The sequence below is a fragment of the Natator depressus genome, chromosome 10 (genome assembly GCF_965152275.1).
Source record: "Natator depressus isolate rNatDep1 chromosome 10, rNatDep2.hap1, whole genome shotgun sequence".
Lineage (NCBI taxonomy): Eukaryota > Metazoa > Chordata > Testudines > Cheloniidae > Natator > Natator depressus.
Window position 1 is genome coordinate 23,464,868 of NC_134243.1, and position 24,345 is coordinate 23,489,212.

The following is a 24,345-nucleotide window of genomic DNA, read 5'->3' on the forward strand; positions in this document are numbered from 1 at the left end:
CGCACACAAAACTCAACAACTGGAATTAGATCAAAGTATTACAGCCCACGGAAGACTAGACTACTATGTGCCACAGGCAGAGAACTGGAGGAACCTAAGTGCATCATTGTCTCCACAGTGGCAGGAGAATGATTGTGAGATATACCTAGCTAATCCTGGCAAGTAATCCGCACCCACAGCTGCAAAAGAAGGCAAAAATCCCCCAAGGTCACTGCCAGTCTGACCTGCAGGAAAATTCGTTCCCAGTCCCACATAGGAGGATCAGTTAGACCATGAGCATGTGAGCAAGAACCAGCCAGCCAAGCACCTGAGAGAGAATGTTTGGTGTCATCTCAGAGCCCTGTCCCTCCTTGTCCCATCTCCAGCCGTGGTCATCTCTGCTGCTTCGAAGGATGCTTCTTCCAGTGAACACCTATCCAAGTCTGGGATCAGAACATCTCTAAGTCCTGGTAGCACTATTAACACCCTAATGTCCCTCAACATTAGTACAGCTAATACATTCCAGCGACTGGTCTATTCTGGCAGCCGTTACCCACCACTTGTCTGCCTGGTTTTGCTCCATCACTAATCTTTATCAGCACAATGCACCTTTTATGTGAGGCTCTCCTTGCTACTTACCACAGCAGAGTAACAGTCACTTGCCTTTTTGGGCCATTTAATTAATGTCACAGGTCTTCCCAGACATCCTGGCAATGACTGTATAGCTCAAACGCCCTACATTTCCCCATATTGAATTGCTGTTAAAATCAGAAAGTGTGAAACGTACATTCCTCATTATTCCTACTGGAGTGAAGTTGACACACGTTACAGATCTGCAATAGCAATTCAGTACTCCCAGTTTTGACAATTTCCAATGTAATCCTGTCTTTACACAGAAGCTGCTCAGAGGAAGGGGGGGGGGGGGAAAGCTTTAATCTAAAATTTCGTGTGCTTAGTTGTAAACTAGAAGATGGTTTTTGGAAAGTTTGAGGTTAGTGTGGGTACAAACAGAAGAGTGATTAAATATCAACTCATCTGTTTACCTGGATTTGTTCCCAGTGTCGTTCTTGCTTTTTTAATAAAGTGAGTTTCTCTCTTCTGTGAACACTGCATTGCCAGTTGGTTCTGGAGGAATGAAGTATTCTATTCTGGCTAGCACATCATAAACAATTCTTAACTAAGTCTTGACTGCAGGAACTTTGACTGGTGCGGATTAATGAGCCAGAAAAGCTTAGTTTTCAGATTCCATGGCAAGTTTGCTGGGCTGATAGGGGAAAAAATGTCAAATGATTTGATATGGAAATTAACATGGCACACCATAGTGCCATTTGAGTGTAACTCTCTGGCATAAACATATGTTAATTATATACTTTTGAAAATACTACTATCTACAAAAATGTATCCTTGCCCACTCCTAACTAAAACTTAAACATCACATTTGGAACTCAATGAAAACTATTGCATTAAGGCTTTACACTTACTTTTTTGCAATCTTTTACTTTAGTCAGAGTTAATTCATTTAAATGTTAACATCTACAAGACTTCTAGTATATCAGCTCATTTCTGGAAGTAATCATTTTGGACAGGACTTATTTCATAAGTTCATCTTCACCTCTGGATAATATCAAATCACCCAGCCAGGTATTTTGATCTGTTAATATTACTGTGTCTTGCTGCTTACGTTTTGTAAATACTTGGTTATACTAATTAATGGCACCTTTATAGGGACAATTTCAACATTTTATATGCAGGCAACATTGTGAATTTTATGTTGGAGATCCACCACTGGATCTACTGCTCACCCTTCCTGCTACATGTCAAATTTAAGTGTTGGCTATTTCTTATTCATTTAAAAAAATAACTTTATTTAGAGGATCAGTAAAGATATACAGGAGGGGTTCTCAAGCTGGGGGTTGGGAGGTTATGACATGGGGGGGGCGTCATGAACTATTAGCTTCCACCCCAAACCCTGCTTTGCCTCCAGCATTTATAATTGTATTATTATATATAAAATTATAATATATATAATTTATAAGGGGCGGGGGTCACACTCAGAGGCTTGCTATATGAAAAGAGTCACCAGTACAAAAGTTTTGAGAACCACTGCTATACAGTATTTTTGCTATACCTTGCATAATAGCAATAATTATTAAAATGGGAAATTGGACTAATTATTGATTAACTGTAACAAATTAGCTGCCTTATTCAGAAGGTGAATTGTGTTTTTCTGGCACAGGGTGGTGATAGGTGAAGTCCTAAAATGGAAATGCCTTCAAAATTAATTGGCAAGCTAACACTGAAATCAGTATATGTGCTAATTAAATATTAGTCTGCTACCTTGCAGATGGAAGCTGTTGAGTAAGCAAGATAAAACATTCCTCAATAAAACAGCATTCGTGCTGAACAGGACAGATACAATTTCACCTTCTTTCCAAAGGGACAAGATTAGTTTAAGTGGCTGGGTTTTTGCTTATATCAGCTGAACAGGTCCAACTAACCATTGGAACTGTAAATTGGGCTCAAGGTCACACACTTCATAGCTTGTAGAGGCCAAGCTTATTGTATACACCAGGGGCTCCTTGCATTCCTCCATTCTCTCCCACAAGCTCCTTCTGTGCCACACTCCTATCCCCTTCTGTTTCAGGGTTCCCCTGAAACTCTTCCCTGCCACCCCCATTTCCACCTTCCCCCCCATGCCAGGGGCTATGTATCTCCATCCTCCACCGCAGCAGGGATTTTGTGTGCCCTTCCCCCCCACCCCCCTCCTGGGTCTCTGTGTACAACCCTCTTTCCCAGGTCCTCCAAACTCCCCCGCCACCAGGGGTTCAGTCCCCGATTAACCCCGCCACCTGTACCAGGGTCCCGCATTCTCCCTCTTCCGCCAGGGGCTAAGTGCACCCTCTTTCCCATACCAAGGTCTCCCTAGTCCCTCCCAGGATTCTGTGTGCCCCTGTTCTCACCAATATGCCAGGGGACTGCCTACAACAAATGATAAAGAAACTAGATTTTTTTTGTTCTAAATTGGGGGAAGAAGGAATGTTTATAGGTAATAGGCAGCACAGTCTTCCTTTTAGTCTTATGCTGAAACTTAGCTAGTGGGAAAATTATGATTGGTTTGTTGAATAAGGGATCTACATCCTATCACATGCATTTAAGTAAATATCACATGTTTTTCAATAGCATTTCATGAACATTAAATTGCAACATTGGTAAATATTGTAATATGTTTTGTCTCTTAAGTTAGTAAGTGTTCTGGATTGTTTTTCTAGGCATCCCCTGGCTACTTTTTTTCACCTGTTTTTCCGAGTGAGCGCTATTGTTACCTACTTGCTCTGTGACTGGTTCAGCAAAAGTTTTGTTGCCTGTTTTGTCATTATTCTTCTCCTTCTGTCCTTTGACTTTTGGTCGGTTAAGGTAAGAACATTCTGAACGAATAATGAAGTTTAGAAATAGTCTGTTTATTTCTTGATTTTGATTTTTCTTAATGACAAATACAGTGAAAAATAAGTGTCAGATAATCCTGTACTGCTCTTCCTTTATTAAACTTGCTGAACAGCTTTGTTTTAAGTAGATGGAAGCAGCATTTACATGTTTTAGTACAAATATTAAGAAAGTTACCTCACCTATGGTAGTCTTGTTTATACTTTGCCTTTGGAATCAGGTAAGGTAGCATTCTATGCCTTAGTGATCATAGAATCATAGAATATCAGGGTTGGAAGGGACCTCAGGAGGTCATCTAGTCCAACCCCCTGCTCAAAGCAGGACCAATCCCCAATTAAATCATCCCAGCCAGGGCTTTGTCAAGCCTGACCTTAAAAACTTCTAAGGAAGGAGATTCTACCACCTCCCTAGGTAACGCATTCCAGTGTTTCACCACCCTCCTAGTGAAAAAGTTTTTCCTAATATCCAACCTAAACCTCCCCCACTGCAACTTGAGACCATTACTCCTTGTCCTGTCATCTTCTACCACTGAGAATAGTCTAGAACCATCCTCTTTGGAACCACCTCTCAGGTAGTTGAAAGCAGCTATCAAATCCCCCCTCATTCTTCTCTTCTGCAGACTAAACAATCCCAGTTCCCTCAGCCTCTCCTCATAAGTCATGTGTTCCAGACCCCTAATCATTTTTGTTGCCCTTCGCTGGACTCTCTCCAATTTATCCACATCCTTCTTGTAGTGTGGGGCCCCAAACTGGACACAGTACTCCAGATGAGGCCTCACCAATGTCGAATAGAGGGGAACGATCACGTCCCTCGATCTGCTCGCTATGCCCCTACTTATACATCCCAAAATGCCATTGGCCTTCTTGGCAACAAGGGCACACTGCTGACTCATATCCAGCTTCTCGTCCACTGTAACCCCTAGGTCCTTTTCCGCAGAACTGCTGCCTAGCCATTCGGTCCCTAGTCTGTAGCTGTGCATTGGGTTCTTCCGTCCTAAGTGCAGGACCCTGCACTTATCCTTATTGAACCTCATCAGGTTTCTTTTGGCCCAATCCTCCAATTTGTCTAGGTCCCTCTGTATCCTATCTCTGCCCTCCAACGTATCTACCACTCCTCCCAGTTTAGTATCGTCCGCAAATTTGCTGAGAGTGCAATCCACACCATCCTCCAGATCGTTTATGAAGATATTGAACAAAACCGGCCCCAGGACCGACCCCTGGGGCACTCCACTTGACACCGGCTGCCAACTAGACATGGAGCCATTGATCACTACCCGTTGAGCCCGACAATCTAGCCAACTTTCTACCCACCTTATAGTACATTCATCCAGCCCATACTTCTTTAACTTGCTGACAAGAATACTGTGGTAGACCGTGTCAAAAGCTTTGCTAAAGTCAAGAAACAATACATCCACTGCTTTCCCTTCATCCACAGAATCAGTAATCTCATCATAGAAAGCGATTAGATTAGTCAGGCATGACCTTCCCTTGGTGAATCCATGCTGACTGTTCCTGATCACTTTCCTCTCGTGTAAGTGCTTCAGGATTGATTCCTTGAGGACCTGCTCCATGATTTTTCCGGGGACTGAGGTGAGGCTGACTGGCCTGTAGTTCCCAGGATCCTCCTTCTTCCCTTTTTTAAAGATTGGCACTACATTAGCCTTTTTCCAGTCATCTGGAAAAATTGATCTTTACATTCAATTTAAAGAGCAGAATTCATTGATGAGCTCCAAAAAGGATGATAGCTATAATACCAGGGCCTTTGAAATTGAGAAGCTGTTGATGTAGGAGGGGGAAAAATCATTAACATAATTTTTCATTTATACATTTTTTAAAAGCCTGGAGTCTAGGCACCCTGAAAGTTTAAAGAGATACCATAAATTTGTAATAACTTCAGAATATAACCCCATAGCTTTAATGCAGTTCTAAACCAGTTAATAATGGAGAAAATGCAAAGGATCAGAGAGAAGGACTAAGGCACTGATTTTACAATCAAATCTGTGTGGGTAGACTCTTGTGCCTGCATGGAACCCCCACAGAAACCAGTGGGGCTCTGCATAGATACCAAGGATCACTGAAGTCCTGATCCTACAGTTTGAACTGCACAAGACAGCAATATTGCCACTAATGTGATGGGCCTTCTGAATTTGACCCCATCTTGTAGAAAAGTCTAGTAATAGTGACGGGAAAATCTGTCACTACTCACTAGTTATTTGAAAAGCAATTTTAAAATGAAGACAAACTGGCAAAAACAAACTTTTAATCTTTTTCTGCCTGGTCATGATGTCTTTGAAAGCTTTGGACTACTTTAAAAAAAAAAACCAATGTATTTAAATTTTTGGTCAAAGAGATAAAAATTGATCTATATGTTAAGTCTAGGATTTTTTTTTTTTTTTTTTTGGTCTGGGCAAGAAAAGAAGCCTAGAAGTGAGAAAAAGTTACTTGAGCTATAAAGCCTGTGGATGTCCCTACCTACATATGTGGCTTTCCATTTTACTTCAAAAGTTACTGAATAAACATTGTTCCTGTATTATACTAAATTTAGATTATATTTTGATTTTGGGGAGGGCCTTTGGATGCATTAAAATGGGCAATTGAATATATATGTTAACCTCGCATTCAAAGATAGTCTTAGAATGAAGGGAAAAAGGAGAGAAATGGAACAAGGACTGGTATGTTAGTTTATAGATGCATGTTGATATAATGAAACATTTGCACAGTAATGATTCATATGTAAAAATTAGAGCCTAACTTGTTTGTGAATCTTTGTTACTTGCTTGTTTATAATGAATGTTCCTGTTTCCTGTCTGTTCCATATCCTTTTGGATTTTCCCCCTCACATTCACAATGTGACTGGGTGTGCCCCAGATGAACGTAACTAGCTGAATAACTCCTCTTGTAATTGACTTGGGAGAAACATTTTTCCACTGAAATAAAATTGCATTGCATTAATGCTTATATTAGAACCATATTATAAGGCTCTATAGTTCATTGAGCTGTCACCACATACCCCTAAAAAATTTGGCATAACTCTCAAAACTTTAACAGTTGACAGAAAGGATCTAGTCTTTCAGAGTCATGTTTGTGAATTTAAAAAAAAATTACCTAGTTGATTTATGGAAATAACTGACTGACTATGTCTCTAGAATGTAACTGGAAGACTCTTAGTTGGCTTACGTTGGTGGAACCAGATTGATGAAGATGGAAAAAGCCACTGGGTTTTTGAAGCAAAAAAGGTACTTTTAAAGTAAGAACTATAGTAAAACATTATCCATGTTACAATGTATAATGATAAACAGCTGATAAGTAGCGATGATACACTATTACGTGTAGTTAATTCTGGAATTTTAATGTTGTGTAAAGGATATTTTTATCCAGATTTTACAGCTCTTGGGGTAAATTTACAGAGCAATATTAAAGGAATTGAGAGCACATTTGAGGGTTTTTTCATAGCACTAAACTTTTGTTGTGCTACAGTTTCAACACTTTGACCTTGGTGACAACAACAGGACCTGGTTTTATGACATAATTTATATAATCTTATTGCTTGTAGATTTACAATTTCTATTTCCTGGAGAGAGAACATCATGTGATAGCTATTTGCCCACTCCTGTTACTGATGGCAGTTCTGTACTTAAACTCAAGAACTGTGCTGGAAATGAAGGTTACCTATCTATAACCAGAGTTCTTTGAGATGGACTCTGCATATTAACATTCCTGGGTGAAGCTCAGACAGTGGAATCTTTTCATAGCAGTGCTCAAGTATCCCTCCTACCTCTTCCCCTTGCATTCCTGAATATACGAGGGCAAGGTTATAAAAAGGCATATGGTACCTTTTGCTACTTCAGTTCCTTTCACCACTTCCTCAGACTCAAGATTCTATTAAGATTCCAAGGAAGAGGAGAAAGTGGGTGGGGAGTATCCATCTCAAAGGACAGGTAAGTAAGAGGATACTCAAAGAAATGAAGGTTACTATTCCATTTATGGAGTACTGCTTGCCAAACTATCTTATAAGTGGGAAGGTGGGACTTAGAGTGCTAACTGAAGCCAAGGCCAGATAGCAGTGTTTTGTAAATGTATGTATAGAGCTCCAAGTAGCAGCCTTACAGAAATGCAATTGGAACATGGCTAAGGCATGTTATGGAAGTAGTATGTAACCTATCTCCAACAAGAGATAGAATGGATGCTTTCCTCAGTTTGACAAATGTGAAAGTTGGATACCACCTTGGGTATGAATCTAGGATTAGAACAGAGCATCATCTTATTCTTGTGAGAAAGAGTGAATGGAAGATCAGCCAGAAAGAGCACGTAGTTCATTCATTTGCCTAGCTGCTGATCTGGCTACTGTGAAAGCCATTTTAATATATAGAAGGAACAGAGAACAGGCTGCTGTAGGTTGACAGGGAGGCTTCATTAGCTGCATAAAGACTAAATTGGGATCCCATGCTGGTACTGGTGGATACAATTGGGCAAGTCTCTTCATAATTATCTTTCTAGGCCTGATGGGTAGCTTTAGCTGCTACGTGAAGTTTTGAGGCTATAGAAAGACCTGAAAGCTTTAATTGAAGCAATTATTCAAGAACAGACTTAAGTGGTGCCAGTGGTAGTGTTTAGCTGTTTTGATGTGGCGGGGGGGAAGAAGTGTCTGGGGATATCTGCAACAACTCATCCAACCTTCTCTTCTCTCGTGGACAGATCTGAGAATAACTAGCAGGAGCCTTCCTCTTATTCCAACCTTAGAGGCATTTGGGCTTCCATAGTAAAGGTTTTTGCGGTGCGGATGGACAGCGTAGAAACAACTGCCAGCTCTGGAATAATCTTCAGACCTGAAGTGATCTTCAGAACTGGGGATGACTCTTAGGCAGGGATTTACCCTGACCTGAAACCTTAGTCTTTGATTTAGAAACCGATGTTTTGATCCAGATCCGAGAGATTGGAGGAGTCTCCTGAATAGGATTTGGCTCTGCTAACAGGAGTTGCCTTGTCTTGCACTGTGTTTCTCGGAACCAAAGTACACCAATATCAAGATTTTTCAGAGTTCAGCATCGACTGTCTGAGCACTTAAAGTTTAGATCAGGTGATCTGCCCTGGGGCAGAGATCAGAACCTTATGTATAGTATTTTTCATCTTCTCACTCTCCAAGGTGTCAGAAGCTGACACTGGCCTTTTCACCTTAGATGCAGGACCCTTTGGATGAGTATGATCCAGGAGGTTTTGCAGTCAGAGCTGCTTGAAGCAATAAGGTTTGCAGCCTCTTCTGGTGCCCCTTGTGTAGTTTTGGAGAGTGACCCTCTCTGCAGGCCAAGTATAAATGCTCTACGATAGGCATCATATTCCAGGAACAGTGCTGGACAAAAGCACACCTTATGAAGTCACATCTCTTAGTTTTCAGATCTGCCATGGAACTGGAATTGAAGTCTCAACTAAGAACAAAGAATAAAAAACTAAGTTTAACACTATACTAAGCTAAGGCACTGCATTTTTTTTAAGAGAATGATTTGGGTGTGATGGATCCAGAGAGATTCATGTCAGGTTACTGCCCTGTTGGAAGAAACTGAAGTGGTAGAGGGCACCCTGCCCCCTTTACAATAGGCTCGCCTTCAAACATTCTGGAATGCCAAGGAATGCATGAGTGTTCTAACTGAGACTGCTATGAGAAGGTTCCAGTCTGCTGCACCCACTGGTGTATCCCCAGAGTGGGAATATGCTGAGGACATGCTATAAATTTTCCTAGCAAGCTCCTGGGGTAAAGATTCATCAGTGTTTCCAACTTGGATGCTATAACTTTTCTGACCATACTGGATTTAAGTTCTATAAAAAAGCCACACTCTTTGTTTACAAGACCTATGCATTGAATCTTTACTTTGCAAATAGTGGAAGGCTTGCTCTAGTTAAACCATTGCCTCCCTTTTTGTGCTTCACTCTAGCTCTTCATACATTCTGGATGTTTCCACTTTCACTCAAGACAACTCAGCATTTTTGTAGATTGAAAACAATCCTGTTTGTGCATACGAGAACATGTTAAAGTCAAATTAGTACTTTAACTAGCGGTAGTGTCTGAGTTACCTCTTCAGGAGTCAGCTCAGACATGGCTCTGCGTTACCAAGTTAAACAGTAATCTTGAAGGATTCCCTTCATATTTAACAGAGAATGAAGTCTGTGTGGTGCTAGGCAGGACCTTCACTGTAAAATGTATCAAACATTTAATAGTAAGTTGTGCAAATAAAGTGAAATCTGTCATTGTTATACACAATTTAATAATAGAAGACGTGGCTTGCATTTCATGATTTCTAAATTGTAGAATGTTGCAAGCTTAAACATATAGGATGCCAATTTATTCTAGATGGCTTTCCAGATAGTTATGTCATTGCTCATTTGCAATGGAGCATTTTACACAGCATATGGTATGTCTAGAGTAGACCAGTGGTCTCCAACCTTTTTATGCACAAGATCACTTTTTGAATTTAAGGGCAACCCAGGATCTACCCCGCCCCTTCCCCGAAGCCCCCCCACCTCCCTCCATTGCTTGCTCTCCCCCACCCTCACTCACTTGCACCGGGCTGGGGCAGGGGTTTGAGGTTTGGGAGGGGGTGTGGGCTCTGGGCTGGGGCCAAGGAGTTCACAGTGTGGGAGGGGTTCCGGGCTGAGCCTGGGACAGGGGGTTGGGGTGAGGGGTGCAAACGCTCTGGGAGAGAGTTTGAGTGCAGGAGGGGGCTCCAGGCTGGGGCAGAGTGTTGGGTACAGGAGGGGTTATGGGGTGCTGGCTCTGGGAGGCGGGGAATTAGGACAGGGACAGAGGGGTCGGGGTGCAGGAGGGTGTATGGGGTGCTGGCTCAGGGAGGAGGTTCAGGGCTGAGGTGCGGCCTTCTGCTGGACAGCGTTTACCTCAGGCTGCTCCTGGTCAGCAGCGCAGTGAGGTTAAGGCAGGCTCCCTGCCTGCCCCAACCCCATGCCGCTCCCGAAAGGGGCCAACGCGTGCCTGTGGCCCCTGGGAGGAGCGGGGGTGGGGGCGGGGGCATGTGGCTCTGCACACTGCCCCTCTTCAGGCACCACCCCCGCAGCTCCCATTGGCCAGGAACAGGGAACTGTGGCCAATGGGAGCTGCAGGGGCAGTACTTGCAGGCAGGAGCAGCGCGCAGAGACCCCTGTCCCCCACGGGGCAGTGCTAGATGCTTCCGGGAGCCGGGGCAGGCAGGGAGCCTGCCTTAGCGGCAGCCCCACTGCCCCCCACAGAGATTGCGATTGACTGGGAGAGTCTCTAGAATTGACCAGTCGACCGCGATCGACCGGTTGGTGACCATTGGAGTAGACTGATCTGTGCTCCTAGTTTTTTCCAAAATCCAAGGTGAGGTTAAATATGAGCCAAAATGACACTGATTTTTGAGAATTAAGAGGCAGTTCGGGTCACAATTTGCTCCTAAAATATTATTATCCTGCCTGTTAAACAGTGTAGTGTGCTGGACATACTCATTCTAGGGTACGTCATAATTCTGTATCATTTAAATAAAATCAACTGAGTTCTACCAGTTAGTATGTTTCCTTTCATATTGTTGAAGATAAACTTGGATTTTAATGGCTGTTTCATGCAGAATATAAATGTCTAAAATGCTTGGTAGTTCAACTAGTTACCCAGCATACCTATGGTACTAAGTAGAGTTCAGGGCATGACCAATTTTTGTCTGTGTAAATAAAATTAATACTGTATTTAGAAGCTATATATTGTTCTCCCATGCTGCAATGATTTCAATTAAGGGAATGCCAGTCTAAGGAAGCATACAGCCAGGCAATAGGAAATAAATTATTTCCAGTAGCTAAGCTACAGCTGATATTATATAAAACATAACGGAAACAGGAACATATAAATGCATATAAATTACCTGTGAAAGGAATGTCTCAATCCTTAACTACTGTTAGGATATTTTGGTAACTAAAACTAAATGTTTTTCTTTCTAGGTATCTGCAAGCATAGCTGGCTCAACTGAAGTTGAAGCTCGAATCTTTTGGCTTGGACTAATTATCTGTCCAGTTATTTGGACAGTGTTCTTTTTTAGCACTTTGTTTTCCTTGAAGTTGAAATGGCTGGTAAGCATGGGGTAACTCCATATGAGCTGTGGGTGATAGGTGCAGTGAAGGGGAAAGGAGCAGAAAAACAAGACTATTAAAAATACAGTTTTAAGTTAGATTCCATAGGAAGTAAGAATTTAAGTTAGAAGATTACAGTGACAGCTTCAAGAAGTTATAGAGCAGGCTTCTGTTCCCAAACTGAAGTTAATCCCTTAGGCCTGGCACAGACTTTATAATTCCTTACTCTCCACCCCTCACTAGGTTCTGGTCAATCAGCCCTCTTCTCCTGAGTCAAATGTTTCTGCTGGCAGGCACCACTCCAGCTTCAGTTCAGAAAACTCCACCTATACAATACCCCAAACTAAAAAACTATTAGTTCCAGAGAAACAGAAAAGGAGAAACCATTCTGCAGTTGGGTTTTACTTTTGCATGTCTTCTTGGGACTTGGATAATATTTGTACTAACATCCTCTAATCCTTTCACCACCCAGCCTCCTGGTCTCCATGACTTGCAACAGACCACTCTGTCACACTGCATCATTTAATATTTTGGCAGGCCTTACTGGAAATAAGCAGTTGCTGCTTGTTGTCAGTACCACCATACTCGTTTTTCTAGGGCTGTAATGTAACAAGTCATATAGCAGGACTCATACGTGTAAAGATGAACATTTTAAAGATATTGAAATCGCTTGCATTGGTGGTGGGCAACTTGCAGCCTGCATGTAGCCCATCAGGGTAATCTGATTGCGGGCCGTGAGACATTTTGCTGACGTTGACCGTCTGCAGGCACAGCCCTCGGCAGCTCCCAGTGGCCGCGGTTCACCATTCAGATTACCCTGATGGGCCGCATGAGGCCCTCAGATTGCCGACCACTGGTGTATAGCATATGCTTGAAATGAGGCCTTTTAAACTTGTTCCAAAATAAGATACTGTTTTCTAGAAAATGTTTGATACTTTCTTTGGAAGAGAGTACTACCAATAATATTAATTTTATTAAGTTCATTAGACAATTAGATGAAGTGGAAAGTACTATACTTAGGAAGGAAAAATCAAATTCACAGCTACAAAATGGGGAATAACTGGCAAGGTAGTAGTACTGGTGAGAAGGAACTGGGTGTTATAGTGGATCACATGTTGAATATGAATTGACAGTGCAATGCAATTGAGAAAAAGATTAATATTCTGGGGTGCATTAACAGGAGTGTCATATATAAAACACAGGAGGCAATTGCCCCACTCTGTTTGGCACTGGTGAGGCCTCAGCTAGAGTACTGTGCCCAGTACTTGGCGCCACAATTTAGGAAAGGCTTGGACAAACTGGAGAGAGTCCAGAGGAGAGGTTTTATCGTTTTTTGGCTATCACCATTTAATCACCAAATAAGCACCATTTTTTCCAGGCATTGTGGAAAAAGTAACCATGTAACTTTTCTAAATTGTTTAGAAAAACCTGATCCCTGGGGAATGGTTAAAAAAAAATGGGCACGTTTAGTCTTGAGAGAAGACGACAGAGGGGGAAACCTGTTATGTCTTCAGATTTGTTAAGGGCTGTTATAAAGAGGACAGTGATCAATTGTTCTCCATGTCCACTGAAGGTAGGACAAGAAATAATGGGCTTAATCTGCAGCAAGGGAGATTTAGATTAAATATTAGGAAAAAAACTTTGACTATAGAGATAGTTAAGGTCTGAACAAGGCTTCCAAGAGGTTGGGAATCCACATCATTGAAGGTTTTTAAGAACAGGTTAGACAAGCATCTGTCAGGGATGGTTTAGATATAGTTGGTTCTGTCTCAGTGCAGGGGGCTGGACTTGATAAACTCTGGAGGTCCTCCAGCAGTCCTACATTTCTATGATTCTGAAAGCTGCTAAAGCTGCCCTATTAGAAAATGTTTACCAGATCGTTTTGTGGTACTAAAATTATGCTTTCTGCAAATGTTGGCACATCTTCTAAACTGTACTCTTAAGTCTTTCATAAATTTGCAAATTATTATAGAACCTCCTTTGTAGGTAAAATTTGTGGCATTCCAGGTTAAATTAAAATAAAGGTCTTGTAAATAGCGGGTAGTGAGAATTTGGCTATGAATGTCTTAAAATGAAGGGAACATGACTTCATGTAGGTTTAAAGAGTTATTCTTTTGAGTCAGACTTTTGTATTATAGTTAGGCACAAAGCACTGACAAAGTGGGTCAAGCTGGAAGGAGTGAGACCAGAGCTGGGGGAAAAAATGATTTCCACCCTTGAAATGTAAAGTGAGACTTCCCAAAAAAAGGCTCTTCTGTCGGTGGGTAGGGAGGAGTGTTACTGGTTATTTACGCTTCCTAAAATGCAAGTTTTAATTTATTATTTGAAGGTAAATTCCTTTTGATACTACTTACATTAATCAGCATTATCAATTTTTCCACACTAAGCTGTTGATTGTCTATAGCCTCATAGAGAGACAAGTTGGGTGAGGTAATACCTTTTATTGGGCCAACTTCTGCAGGCTCTTGTCATAGCTGGAATCTCTCTTCAAGCTGCTAACTTATATGGATACATCCACTGTAAATTAGGAGGGAAAAAAAGCATCAGCAAAGTAACTTCAAGGTTTTTGTCACAGCAGATGTTTCAGAGGGTAAGTATTAAGGTTCGTTATTATTCTCAGTAGTCGCATCATGTATGTGTTTTCCACAGCAGCTTTTAAGGAATTGGGCATTATGCTGATTTACACTTTGATAAACATGATTGAGGAACGCCAGGTTGTGCTTTATAGTGAGTTGTGTTCATCACATATACATCTAAGTGGACCTACAGATTTCCTGTGCACGAATAATATCAGTGCACAAGTCTGTCAACACTTTTAAAGTCTCAGACTAGTGGTCCCTCTTTCTGAAATGCAAAATTAATGTTTAATCTGAAAAACCAGTTTGGGAATTGTACGGTCTAACTGCTGCACTGCAAAAGAGTAAGTGTGACCTGAGCAGAGAAGCCAGAAGGATCCATTGACAAGGACTGCTTTGCAATAAATGAAGAAGTTTGTTGAAAAGTGGCCTGTAACTAGGGCCTATAAAATTGTCCTGGTATTTGTTTGAGTTCTATTCATGGTTTGGGGTATGGTACAAGAAAATATCTTCCTGCTGCTACTACACTCTTTTCTTTTATGGATGTGGATGGCAACGACCAACAAATCAATTTCTGCTTTCCCAAAAGGTGCAGAATTGAGTAGCTTAAGAAAATAAGCACCATTTTTTCCAATGCATTGTGGAAAAAGTGACCATGTAACTTTTCTAAATTGTCTTGTTTGCATGTGTGAGGTATAAAAGAATTAGACAATGTGTTTTATAACAAACCCATTCTGTGCTCTTGTATTACCTCCTTGGAGTAGTTAAGATTAAGATTTTGTAAAGTACTTTAGAGGCGTCAGCAAAAATGATTGCAGTAGATGTTCTAGATCAGGGATCTCAAACTCAAATCACCAGGAGGGCCACATGAGGAATAGTACGTTGGCCCGAGGGCCGCATCACTGACCTCCCGCACCCACGCTGCCATCGGCCCCGCCCCCATTCTACCCCTTCCATGAGCCCCCGCCTCTTCCTGCCCCTGCCCCGCCTCTTCTTCACCTCCTCCCTTGGCGGCGGGAAGCGCCTGCAGGTAGGCAGAGGAGTGGGGATGCGGTGCGCTGGGGGGGGGGGGGGGGAAGGAGCCTGGCGGGCTGCAGGAAATAACTCTGGGGGTTCGGGGAGCTTGGCGGGCCACAGGAAATAACTCCATGAGCAGCGTGTTTGAGACCCCTGCTCTAGATACTAATGCTGGAGCAGCATTAGGTTAGTAGAACATCATCTTTAGCTTTCATGTGTTCATTCTACAGGAGAGACAAGAAGAAATTCAGGGTATGGATGTCCTGAAGGATATGGAAATACATAACCACTAGGTGACTGTGTAAGTTGAGGACTGATATTAGAAAAATGGATAAGCAATAAAACAACATTTATTAAGTAACACTATTCTAGAGCATCAACCCTGTCTGAACAAAAGTAAAGAATTGCTTGATCAAAACATGTCAAACTCAGATTTTTAGTGACGGAGTTCCTTTGTTGCGGTTATAAGCTAACACCTTAAGACAAAAAGGCAATGTGTTTTAAGTAAAAATTGAAATTTTCCTTCCTAAACAGGCCAAAGACTAGCTTTATATCCTACCATGAAAATTTCTTGCTTCTGTTTGAGAAGTTAATACAGAGTTTGTTTGTTAATGATTGGGGTCATTTTAATCATTAAGACAAAAGCCTCTGGAGGATTCCTGATCTCTGGGTGTTTCTAATACTCAGTTCTGTGATATTCATACTATATAGATCAGGCAGCATAATTTCAGAAGTGTAATAAAAAAGACAACTGCAATTTTCCTACAGTATATGCTTCTCATTTCTCAGAGTTTGGGATGTGTAACCATTGGACAAGTCAGAAGACTTGTTAACACTCAGGATGAGAATACCCTTCTTGAGTGAGTGCAGAGCAGAGTAGTTAGCCATCCCTTTTTTCTTTCCCCCCTCTGGCTAATTTCTGGCATGAAGGAGTGGGGTCTGGAATCAGAGATTGAGATGAGGAGAGCAGAGGAAAGGCACATTTGAGAAGGATTTCTGGCAACACAGCACTTTATTACTTGGTGAATTAAACTCCTACAAATAAATTAAACCTGAACACTGACTTATTTCCTTGCTATAAATCAAGTAGGCAGCAAGCTCCTTCAAGTCAACTCATTCTGTTATGCAGCTACACAGTCAAGTTTATATTGATTTAAATTTGAAAACAAATGCAGTTAATTTTCCTGTGACACTTGCCCTCTAATTTCTTGTATTACAAACAAGGAAACTAACGTTAACTTGTCTAAGTAAAAAAAATGGTTAGTAATTTGTTCCCAGTAGGCTGAAACATATTTTTCTTTTCCCAGACACTGATCACTAAAGAGGAGACAATCCTAAATTTAAGTGACTGCACTCTAAATATGGAACTCTACTAATCAAAGAAAAAGATGTCGAAGTGATCTTATCCAATGAAACACAGCATGGAAATGCACACTACAATTAATCCTCAAATGAAGGAGGCTTGAAAGTACTAATATTTAAAAAAGAGACTCAGGTAAATGTTCCGGTGAAAATATGTATTTAATGTATAAGAGTTTCTGAATAAAGTCTATATGTGAACATCTTTGGAGATTAATTTCACTAACGACATATGCAAGATTTCAGGTATCACAAAATACTTTAGATTTAGATTTAACTTCTGATGCACTAAGTGACTTATTTCTAGAAACTTAAAATAAAGTTTTGAGACATCAGGTGGACTAGCTGGTGTTCAAATATTATGGTGATTGCACACAACAAGAACAGGAAATTAAAGCAAGGACATTAACTTAAAAATTATTTATTTGCAATACAGAAAAGGAGTACAAGTCTTTACATTCTTCCTATAAAATGCTTTCCTATAATTAACTGCACATTTATTCCATTCCTTGGTTAGATAATTTTTCTTGTGAGTGCTTTAGGCCACAATATTCTTGAATCCCTGCAAAGAGGCAAAAACAAAGTAGTAGTGAACTTATTTTATGTATTGATCACTGTATGGATCTATTGCCTGCTGTGGGCATAAATCACAAAATTTTGTCTATCATACTATCCTAACTTATATTTGAAATGATTTAAAGAATTTGTTAACATGCCTTTTAGACCCATTTTTCTTCTGCTATTTGAATACTTTCTGCATTTTATACATTTGCTCTTCCAGAAGTGTAAGAGTGACATACTCAAAACTTCATTCACTGGTAAGCTATCAAATTCCATTTAAGAAATGCCTGCTCGTAGAAAGTTAGCAAAACTATTTTATTTTGTCAGCAAGAGTACATGATGTATTTGCTGGAACTCAGTGAAGGTCAAAATAAGCCATAGAAGACACACTTATTTTAGTTACCTGGAGTTGAATAGCTATCATTTTAACAGAATTTAATTGTTTAAAATATAAGTGGCTGAAGTAATTCTGAGACAAGTGGTGCAATTTCATGATTCTTATACTGTACATTCTGCCAAAATTATGCTGTTGATGGCTTCATAACATATTTTAGAAGTTAATTGCTCAGACAAGTAATTCACACATCAGCCTTTTAACATGACATACTTACTTTGGATGATATTCCTGTAAGATGAAGTAGCTGGGGACTCAGGTATTTCAGACAAAAAAGATTGGCCTTTATCACAACTTTTCCCTAAAAAAGAAAGGGGAGGGGGAAAAAAAAAGCTAAAACCCTTGTGATGCAGGAAAACAAAACAAAAAAATTGTCTGAAATTTACCACCCCAAAATTGCCGTACCAGTCCAGTGAACCAAGGGCTTATGTTCTTTCTGTGTCAGTAATACATAAATAAAGCATGGTAGCTATTTTCTTATATACAGCTATTAGTACTAAGTAGCAGAACAATGTAGTTTTTCAGATTGCGGTCCTAGATTTAGAAGTCTATGTACATCCCCTGTCTATGCCATCCTTCCATCTACATGGGATGCTGTTCCTTAATTCCATGGAAGAGTAGCACCAAGATGGTCTTGCTTTACACTTGATACAGTGTAGACTGGCGTATATTATCTACTAGTAACTTGGTTCTTTACATACTAGGTCTTTTAGTATATCTAATTATCCACTGAAAAAAATCCAACTAGCATTTTTTCAGTTGTTATAGAAGCTGTAGTTTTAACCATATCAAAACTTGATGTTACAAAATTTTGTTCTTCTTTGTGGTATGGTTTAATCCAGTCTGCAATTGTAAATGAGCAGTTTTTTTTAAAAATTGCACACTCTAAATTAGTCATGTTAATAAAGGTGAAAGGCTGACATGATTACTGTTTAAACCTAAGCAGGAAGTTCTCTCATCATTTTACTCATTTCAGACCAAACCATATTATCACAGTTCCACAAACTATATTTACAGGAATTTTAATTCTAAAAAAGTCAGCTATTTGACACTGTGTTTATCACAGTGAATAAGTCTAACACATAGTTGATATACCAAAAATAACCCTAAAGTAATGGCAAGCATATTGTTGCTTTTTATTATGTAATTTGCCAAGATAACCTATTTGAGGATCTAGGGCACTTTACCCAGGAGAGAAATATTTAAATTTTGGCACATCGTCTCTGCTCCTCCAGTTGTTTGAGGAAAGATTTGAGATTCAGTCTGTAATGTTAAAAAAAAAAAAAAAGACAAAGTAATACAAGGCAACTCCAGAAAAGATCATTTTGAGAACGACATTTCTTCAGTTTTGTTTAGTGGTATTTTCCAAACATCACTTATTGAAATCCCAATTAAAACAGGACCATACATTGTGGGCTTCTGAAGGCTGTGCACGGTAGTTTCCTGGCATACTATCACTAAATAGAGTGGATGTCTACACAATTAAAACTTTTGACCTAAACTTTCACACAGATCATTTCTGCCCATTAAGAGCATTTTAGGTGCATATATAAATCACAAGTACCATTTCTAATACCTTTTTTCCTTTATTCCTCTAGTTTAGGTTCCTGTTCCTCCAAGACATTTATTGTGATATATACAGAATCCTAATTTTAAAATTGTGGGTTAGAATTTAAATTTACAAGAGTGAGAGATGTGAAAGCAGACAGTGTGGCCAGCCAAAAGCTGTCAGTATTCTTTAATTCTTTCCAAGACCTGGGACTCCTGAGCAGAGACTGCCAATGATGTCTGATTTTTCAAGCACTCATATTGCTTTGAGGATGTGTTCAAATGGGTAATAGGTTGATGCCAAGGAACTCACCTGAAACCCATGGACCCACATTCCCAAGACCAACTGATAGTGCATTAGTCTGTATGTTTGAATGGTCATTACCATCCTTCAGTTCTTCTCTAACTGGGTCAGTAATATGTCATTTGTCATCTTGTTCCCTTCCTAGCCCAACCTTCAGACTCCATGTTTATCATGATTGGCACATACAATCAGGCATGGGAATGTTTTTAGAAAATGATTATGGTACACAGGGTAGCTAAACCCTATTCCATAATGCTCCCAGTTCTTACTTTCATGTGTTGAAAATGCCAAAAAAGTTCTGAAACAAAAGCAGCACGTGTAGCTCACTTATGTAATAGGGTTATCAGGAGTTCAGCATCTAAAGGAAATTTTTAGTAATGCAGAAACATCTAAATGGTTGCATAAGCTTTTAGAAGCAAAACTAAACAAGAAGGGAGGATGCAGTAGTGCTTGAACACACAGCACTTCAGAAGTTTCCTACGTCACAGAAGCTGCAACATCCCACATCAGCGATTCAGCGATGCCAGCCAGTGGTTCCTCTTAATAGGAGCATTTAAGACATAGAGTTGTTAAACACAGATCTTAAAGTATGCCTCAGAGTGGTAGCCGTGTTAGTCTGTATTAGCAAAAAAACCGAGGAGTACTTGTGGCTCCTTAGAGATGAACAAATTTATTTGGGCATAAGCTTTTGTAAAGTGGGTTTTAGCCCACGAAAGCTTATGTGCAAACAAATTTGTCCATCTCTACGGTGCCACAAGTACTCTTCATTCTTTTTAAAGTAGGTCTGTTATTCAAATATAGATGTCTAACTTGTAACATCCCACTGTGTAGCTGAAGCCACCATTTCAAAACTGCTCTTTTTATATAATGTCCTGACTCCTAAAAGAACCTACAAAACTAGTTTTTGGCCTCAGGAAAGCACCTTTCATAATGATCTAAGGACAACAGTACCTGTATAAAGGAGCTTGATACTGTTTCTACCAACAGAAACAGGATTTTTTCCTGTACTACTCCAAAAAGGATTTTTTTAATGAATGGCTTTATTCAGGAGATCAAGCAAGTTTGTGCCCTGATAAGTAAATCCTTTCACTTCCGTCATGGTTACCACAAAACGTACATACATTTGGAATGTGTATATTAAGACAAGAGTGAAAATATTAGCAATAAGTTTTAGATACTTACCTTACATTTTGGGCATTCAAAGCCATTCATATTTTTAACAACACCTATGATTGGCAGTTTCACCTTATGACAGAAGTTGATCTCCTTTCAAACATCCTAAAGTGATATTACCTAGCAAAGGCAAGTGTTATTTTGTCAGTCCACCTGTACTGGACTTTTTCCAACTGGGTTTTCCTGCAAAGCAAACTTTCCTGGCACTTTCAAGCAACTGTTACAAGAGCTCTTACTGAATTCTCTCTGACTTCTCTTTGCATTCTGAGCATGTTTTCTACCATCAGATTAAACATGTAATCTATTGTCTGGTTTACTCAATTAAGGTATCTTCTGTCTTGAGGCTGACCAAAAATTATCAAGCTATTTAGATCTTTATTCAACCAACTTAGCTTCCAGCATCTTTAAATCTGTCCAACAATTCTGGCATGGGATCAGTGAGAAGTATTCTTTAAATAGAACGGATTATGCAAATATTACTTTTGCATCTACTGTAGGTTTACAGAAAGACATCAAAAAACTAATCTGGTGAAGGTGTTGAGGAAGATGTGCAGGAATGGGTTTACTCACTCTTTCCAAAGTCAATTCTAACACCACTCCCTAATCCTTACCCTTCTCAAACACATACCTGACCTTTATTTCCTTCTATTTCCTCCTACCATGTACCTTGCATTCTGCTCACTACTCCCTACTTAGTATTCCATTTGTTTCCTGCCACTTGTGTCTCGGGACATTTTCTTGTTACTCCTGGAAAACTCTGCCTCTTTCTGCACAATTGGCCTCTTCTCCCCCTCCTTCAAATTGCCCACTAAGAATGTACCTTTGATTTAGCTAGACTTCTCCCACTAATCTCAGCCCTAGCGCCTGACTTCAAACAAAAAGGTACTTAGAAATCATCATCTTTTCAGTTGATCATTTTAAATATAGAAGGTTTTGGATACAACAATCCTGGACCTTCACAATATCAGTACAGAATCACTGTTCAGAAAGATCTGCACCGTAAGTTATACTTCCAACAGAGCATTCTACTCAAATTTCTCTATATTTTAAACTTATGCACTGTCAAACTAGAATTGCGTTTTATCAATAAAAGTTAGGTACATTCTACTTCAGAAAGTTTAGCAGAAAATGTATGCAGAAAGCAATGGAATGTAGGACCAAAAGGGCTAAAACAAAGTAATTTTAAATCGACACTAACATGGAAATCACACATTAAGTTCTGAAAAAAGGATAAGCAGTTTTATTACATAATTTCATCAGCAAAACTGGCTCAAAAGAATATTGTCTATTGCCATAATCAAATGGTCTACTTCCTTCCAGTTTTCTTTTATGCACAAAAGGATATTAAAACAAACAGTATACATTTAAAAGGTTGAATTATTAACCAAATAAGACAGTTTTGCTACCTAAATTCATTAAAAAAACCCACTGAACATCAGGTAACTTGGAAATTATGTTGTTGAATATTGAGATTTCTTTCAGATATGCAATCAATTTAGGAATCTTTTTAAAAATGTGATCAATATCCATACCTATTAGAAAGTTCATTAGACCCGTTAACATGGAGCAATAAACGATAGATATATGCCCAAGTGTGAAAAATGTATAAAAATATACATTTTAATCAGTGGTATACATGCAATGATATTTTATCAAATATAGACTGCTTAGTTTCCATCTAGCCAGTCTTCACTAAATTATTCTGATTATGTTAAAGATCTCAGTTCAATATAAGATAACCATCCTATAGTGAAAGAAAAATGCTAAGAATAACTGCTTTTCCAACAAACCAAGTTTTATATGGAAAAAAGGAAGCACTGTCTAACTTGCAATAGTTTATGCTCCCTGATGCAACAATCAACAACAAAATACTTGAGATACAGACCATTTTTGGGGGGGGCCTCTCCAACTAACAGCATCATCAGGACCACTGAGCAAGAACCCCACTGACATGACCCTTAAGTTTTCTTCAACATACTAGAAAAGAGGAAGCATACTATTAAAATATCCCAGAAAGAAATGTACTTGACAAAATAACATCCTTGCCAGTTCTTAAAAGATTTTAATCTGTTTAAGAAAATGGATGTTGGAGGAAAAGTAAGGACACTTCATTTTTTCAATCAGTCAAAGGCTACATGATTTCTGTACAACAGTCAGAAATCTGATCTATATTTACATTTTAAAGAGCCTTTTACAAACTTATAATGCCAATTACTGCAATAATCTTCACAGAATCTCTATTGAGAAGGCATGTGGCTAAAATGACTTTCCATTCTCTCTCAGCATCAGAAAAATAGTTGTGTGGTGGCATGTACAAAGTTTGAACAACATCTGAAATAGTTCCATGCATTTTGTTAAGAACATCACCTCTGTTATTCCTTGGGATTTAATTATCTGCAGTGTTGTTATAATTGAAAGTGAGGTACTGTGCAAGTACATGAGAACCAGAAATAATGAAACCAACTTGTCTATTTTTGCTGCCCAAACCAAAATAAGTGCAAAAGGAAACAGTTGAAAAAGCAAAACTTTACTTTGTTTTAAAATATTCGGTTATAATAGCCCACTGTGATGTTCGTAACAGAAGGAATTTTTTTAAAGCTATGATTTTTAACCTGTAGTGCCTCTTTAAGAAGCAGGACTTCTGTATATGGAAAAGACTGGCGGGGGGAGAGAAAATACTTCTAGTTTCTCTCTGGGATAGGGCCCCCTGAACTGTATTCTTTAAAACAAAACAAAACAAAAGAAACCCCTCACTAACTTACCACCGGAGACCATCCAGAACCACTCAGGTGAACCTGAGGAGTTTTAAAAACCCATATATGCAGTATATACACAAAGCATGTAAAATATAAGCTACACTGTAATGCTACATTTCAAACCAGATGCCAAGAAATATGCTAACTGTATTGAAAGAGTCAAATGGCCATATAAGAAACTGCAAAAAGGCAGAGTTCCTGAATTAGTCAGTAAACAATGAATTCTGTCAATGTTGATCAAATGGCTGTTGCAGCAAACATGCTGCCTAACAATTGCAATATAGCCCTCAAACCCTTGCTGCAGAAAAGTTAACCCTCAAGGACAGAAATATTTGAAGGAAAGAAAGAGTCAGACGCTGCTAGCCACTGCCTGTAAATATAGGGATACCTGCTAAACATTTGCTATGTAGAGAAGGTTTTGTCATAAAATACAACAAAACCAGAAAGGGGACTGGCAACCAACTTCAGAGAAACACAAGGGGGGGCAGGGAGGGGGAAGAGAAAACCTTTTGTAGTGATAATCAAAGTGGGCCATTTCCACAGTTGACAAGAACGTCTGGGGGGGGGGGGGAACACATGGGGGAATAGTTTTACTGTGTGTAATGACCCATCCACTCCCAGTCTCTATTCAAGCCTAAGTTAATTGTATCCAGTTTGCAAATTAATTCCAATTCAGCAGTCTCAAGTTGGAGTCTGTTTTTGAAGTTTTTTTTGTTGAAGAATTGTCACTTTTAGGTCTCTAATCGAGTGACCAGAGAGATTGAAGTGTTCTCTGACTGGTTTATGAATGTTATAATTCTTGACATCTGATTTGTGTCCATTTATTGTTTTATGTAGAGACTGTCCAGTTTGACCAGTGTACATGGTAGAGGGGCATTGCTGGCACATGATGGCATATATCACATTGGTGGATGTGCAGGTGAATGAGCCTCTGATAGTGTGGCTGATGTGATTAGGCCCTATGATGGTGTCCCCTGAATAGATATGTGGACACAATTGGCAACGGGCTTTGTTGCATATCACTAAAACTTCAGAAATTTGTACAAAGTGATGATTCTGCAGTATTATAGTCTTCAAAAGCAATAAAGTTCATTTTATGTTCTGTTATCCTGGCATTAACTGTTTACTTGAAGCATTCAACTCATTTATACAAGCT

General features: G+C 39.6%; 1 protein-coding gene across 2 annotated transcripts in view; it reads left to right on the plus strand.

Moving 5' to 3' along the window:
* Nucleotides 1-18,716, plus strand: part of TVP23A (trans-golgi network vesicle protein 23 homolog A) — a 30,523-nt gene extending 11,807 nt beyond the window's left edge. For both annotated transcript variants that reach the window (XM_074965464.1, XM_074965465.1), the window contains exons 3-8: nucleotides 3,249-3,393; nucleotides 6,566-6,655; nucleotides 11,373-11,501; nucleotides 13,963-14,091; nucleotides 15,325-15,395; nucleotides 16,402-18,716. In XM_074965464.1, the coding sequence (XP_074821565.1) occupies nucleotides 3,249-3,393; nucleotides 6,566-6,655; nucleotides 11,373-11,501; nucleotides 13,963-14,091; nucleotides 15,325-15,387 (556 nt within the window). In that variant the 3' untranslated portion in view covers nucleotides 15,388-15,395; nucleotides 16,402-18,716. The remainder of the gene's footprint in view (nucleotides 1-3,248; nucleotides 3,394-6,565; nucleotides 6,656-11,372; nucleotides 11,502-13,962; nucleotides 14,092-15,324; nucleotides 15,396-16,401) is intronic.
* The last annotated feature ends 5,629 nt before the right edge of the window (nucleotides 18,717-24,345 follow it).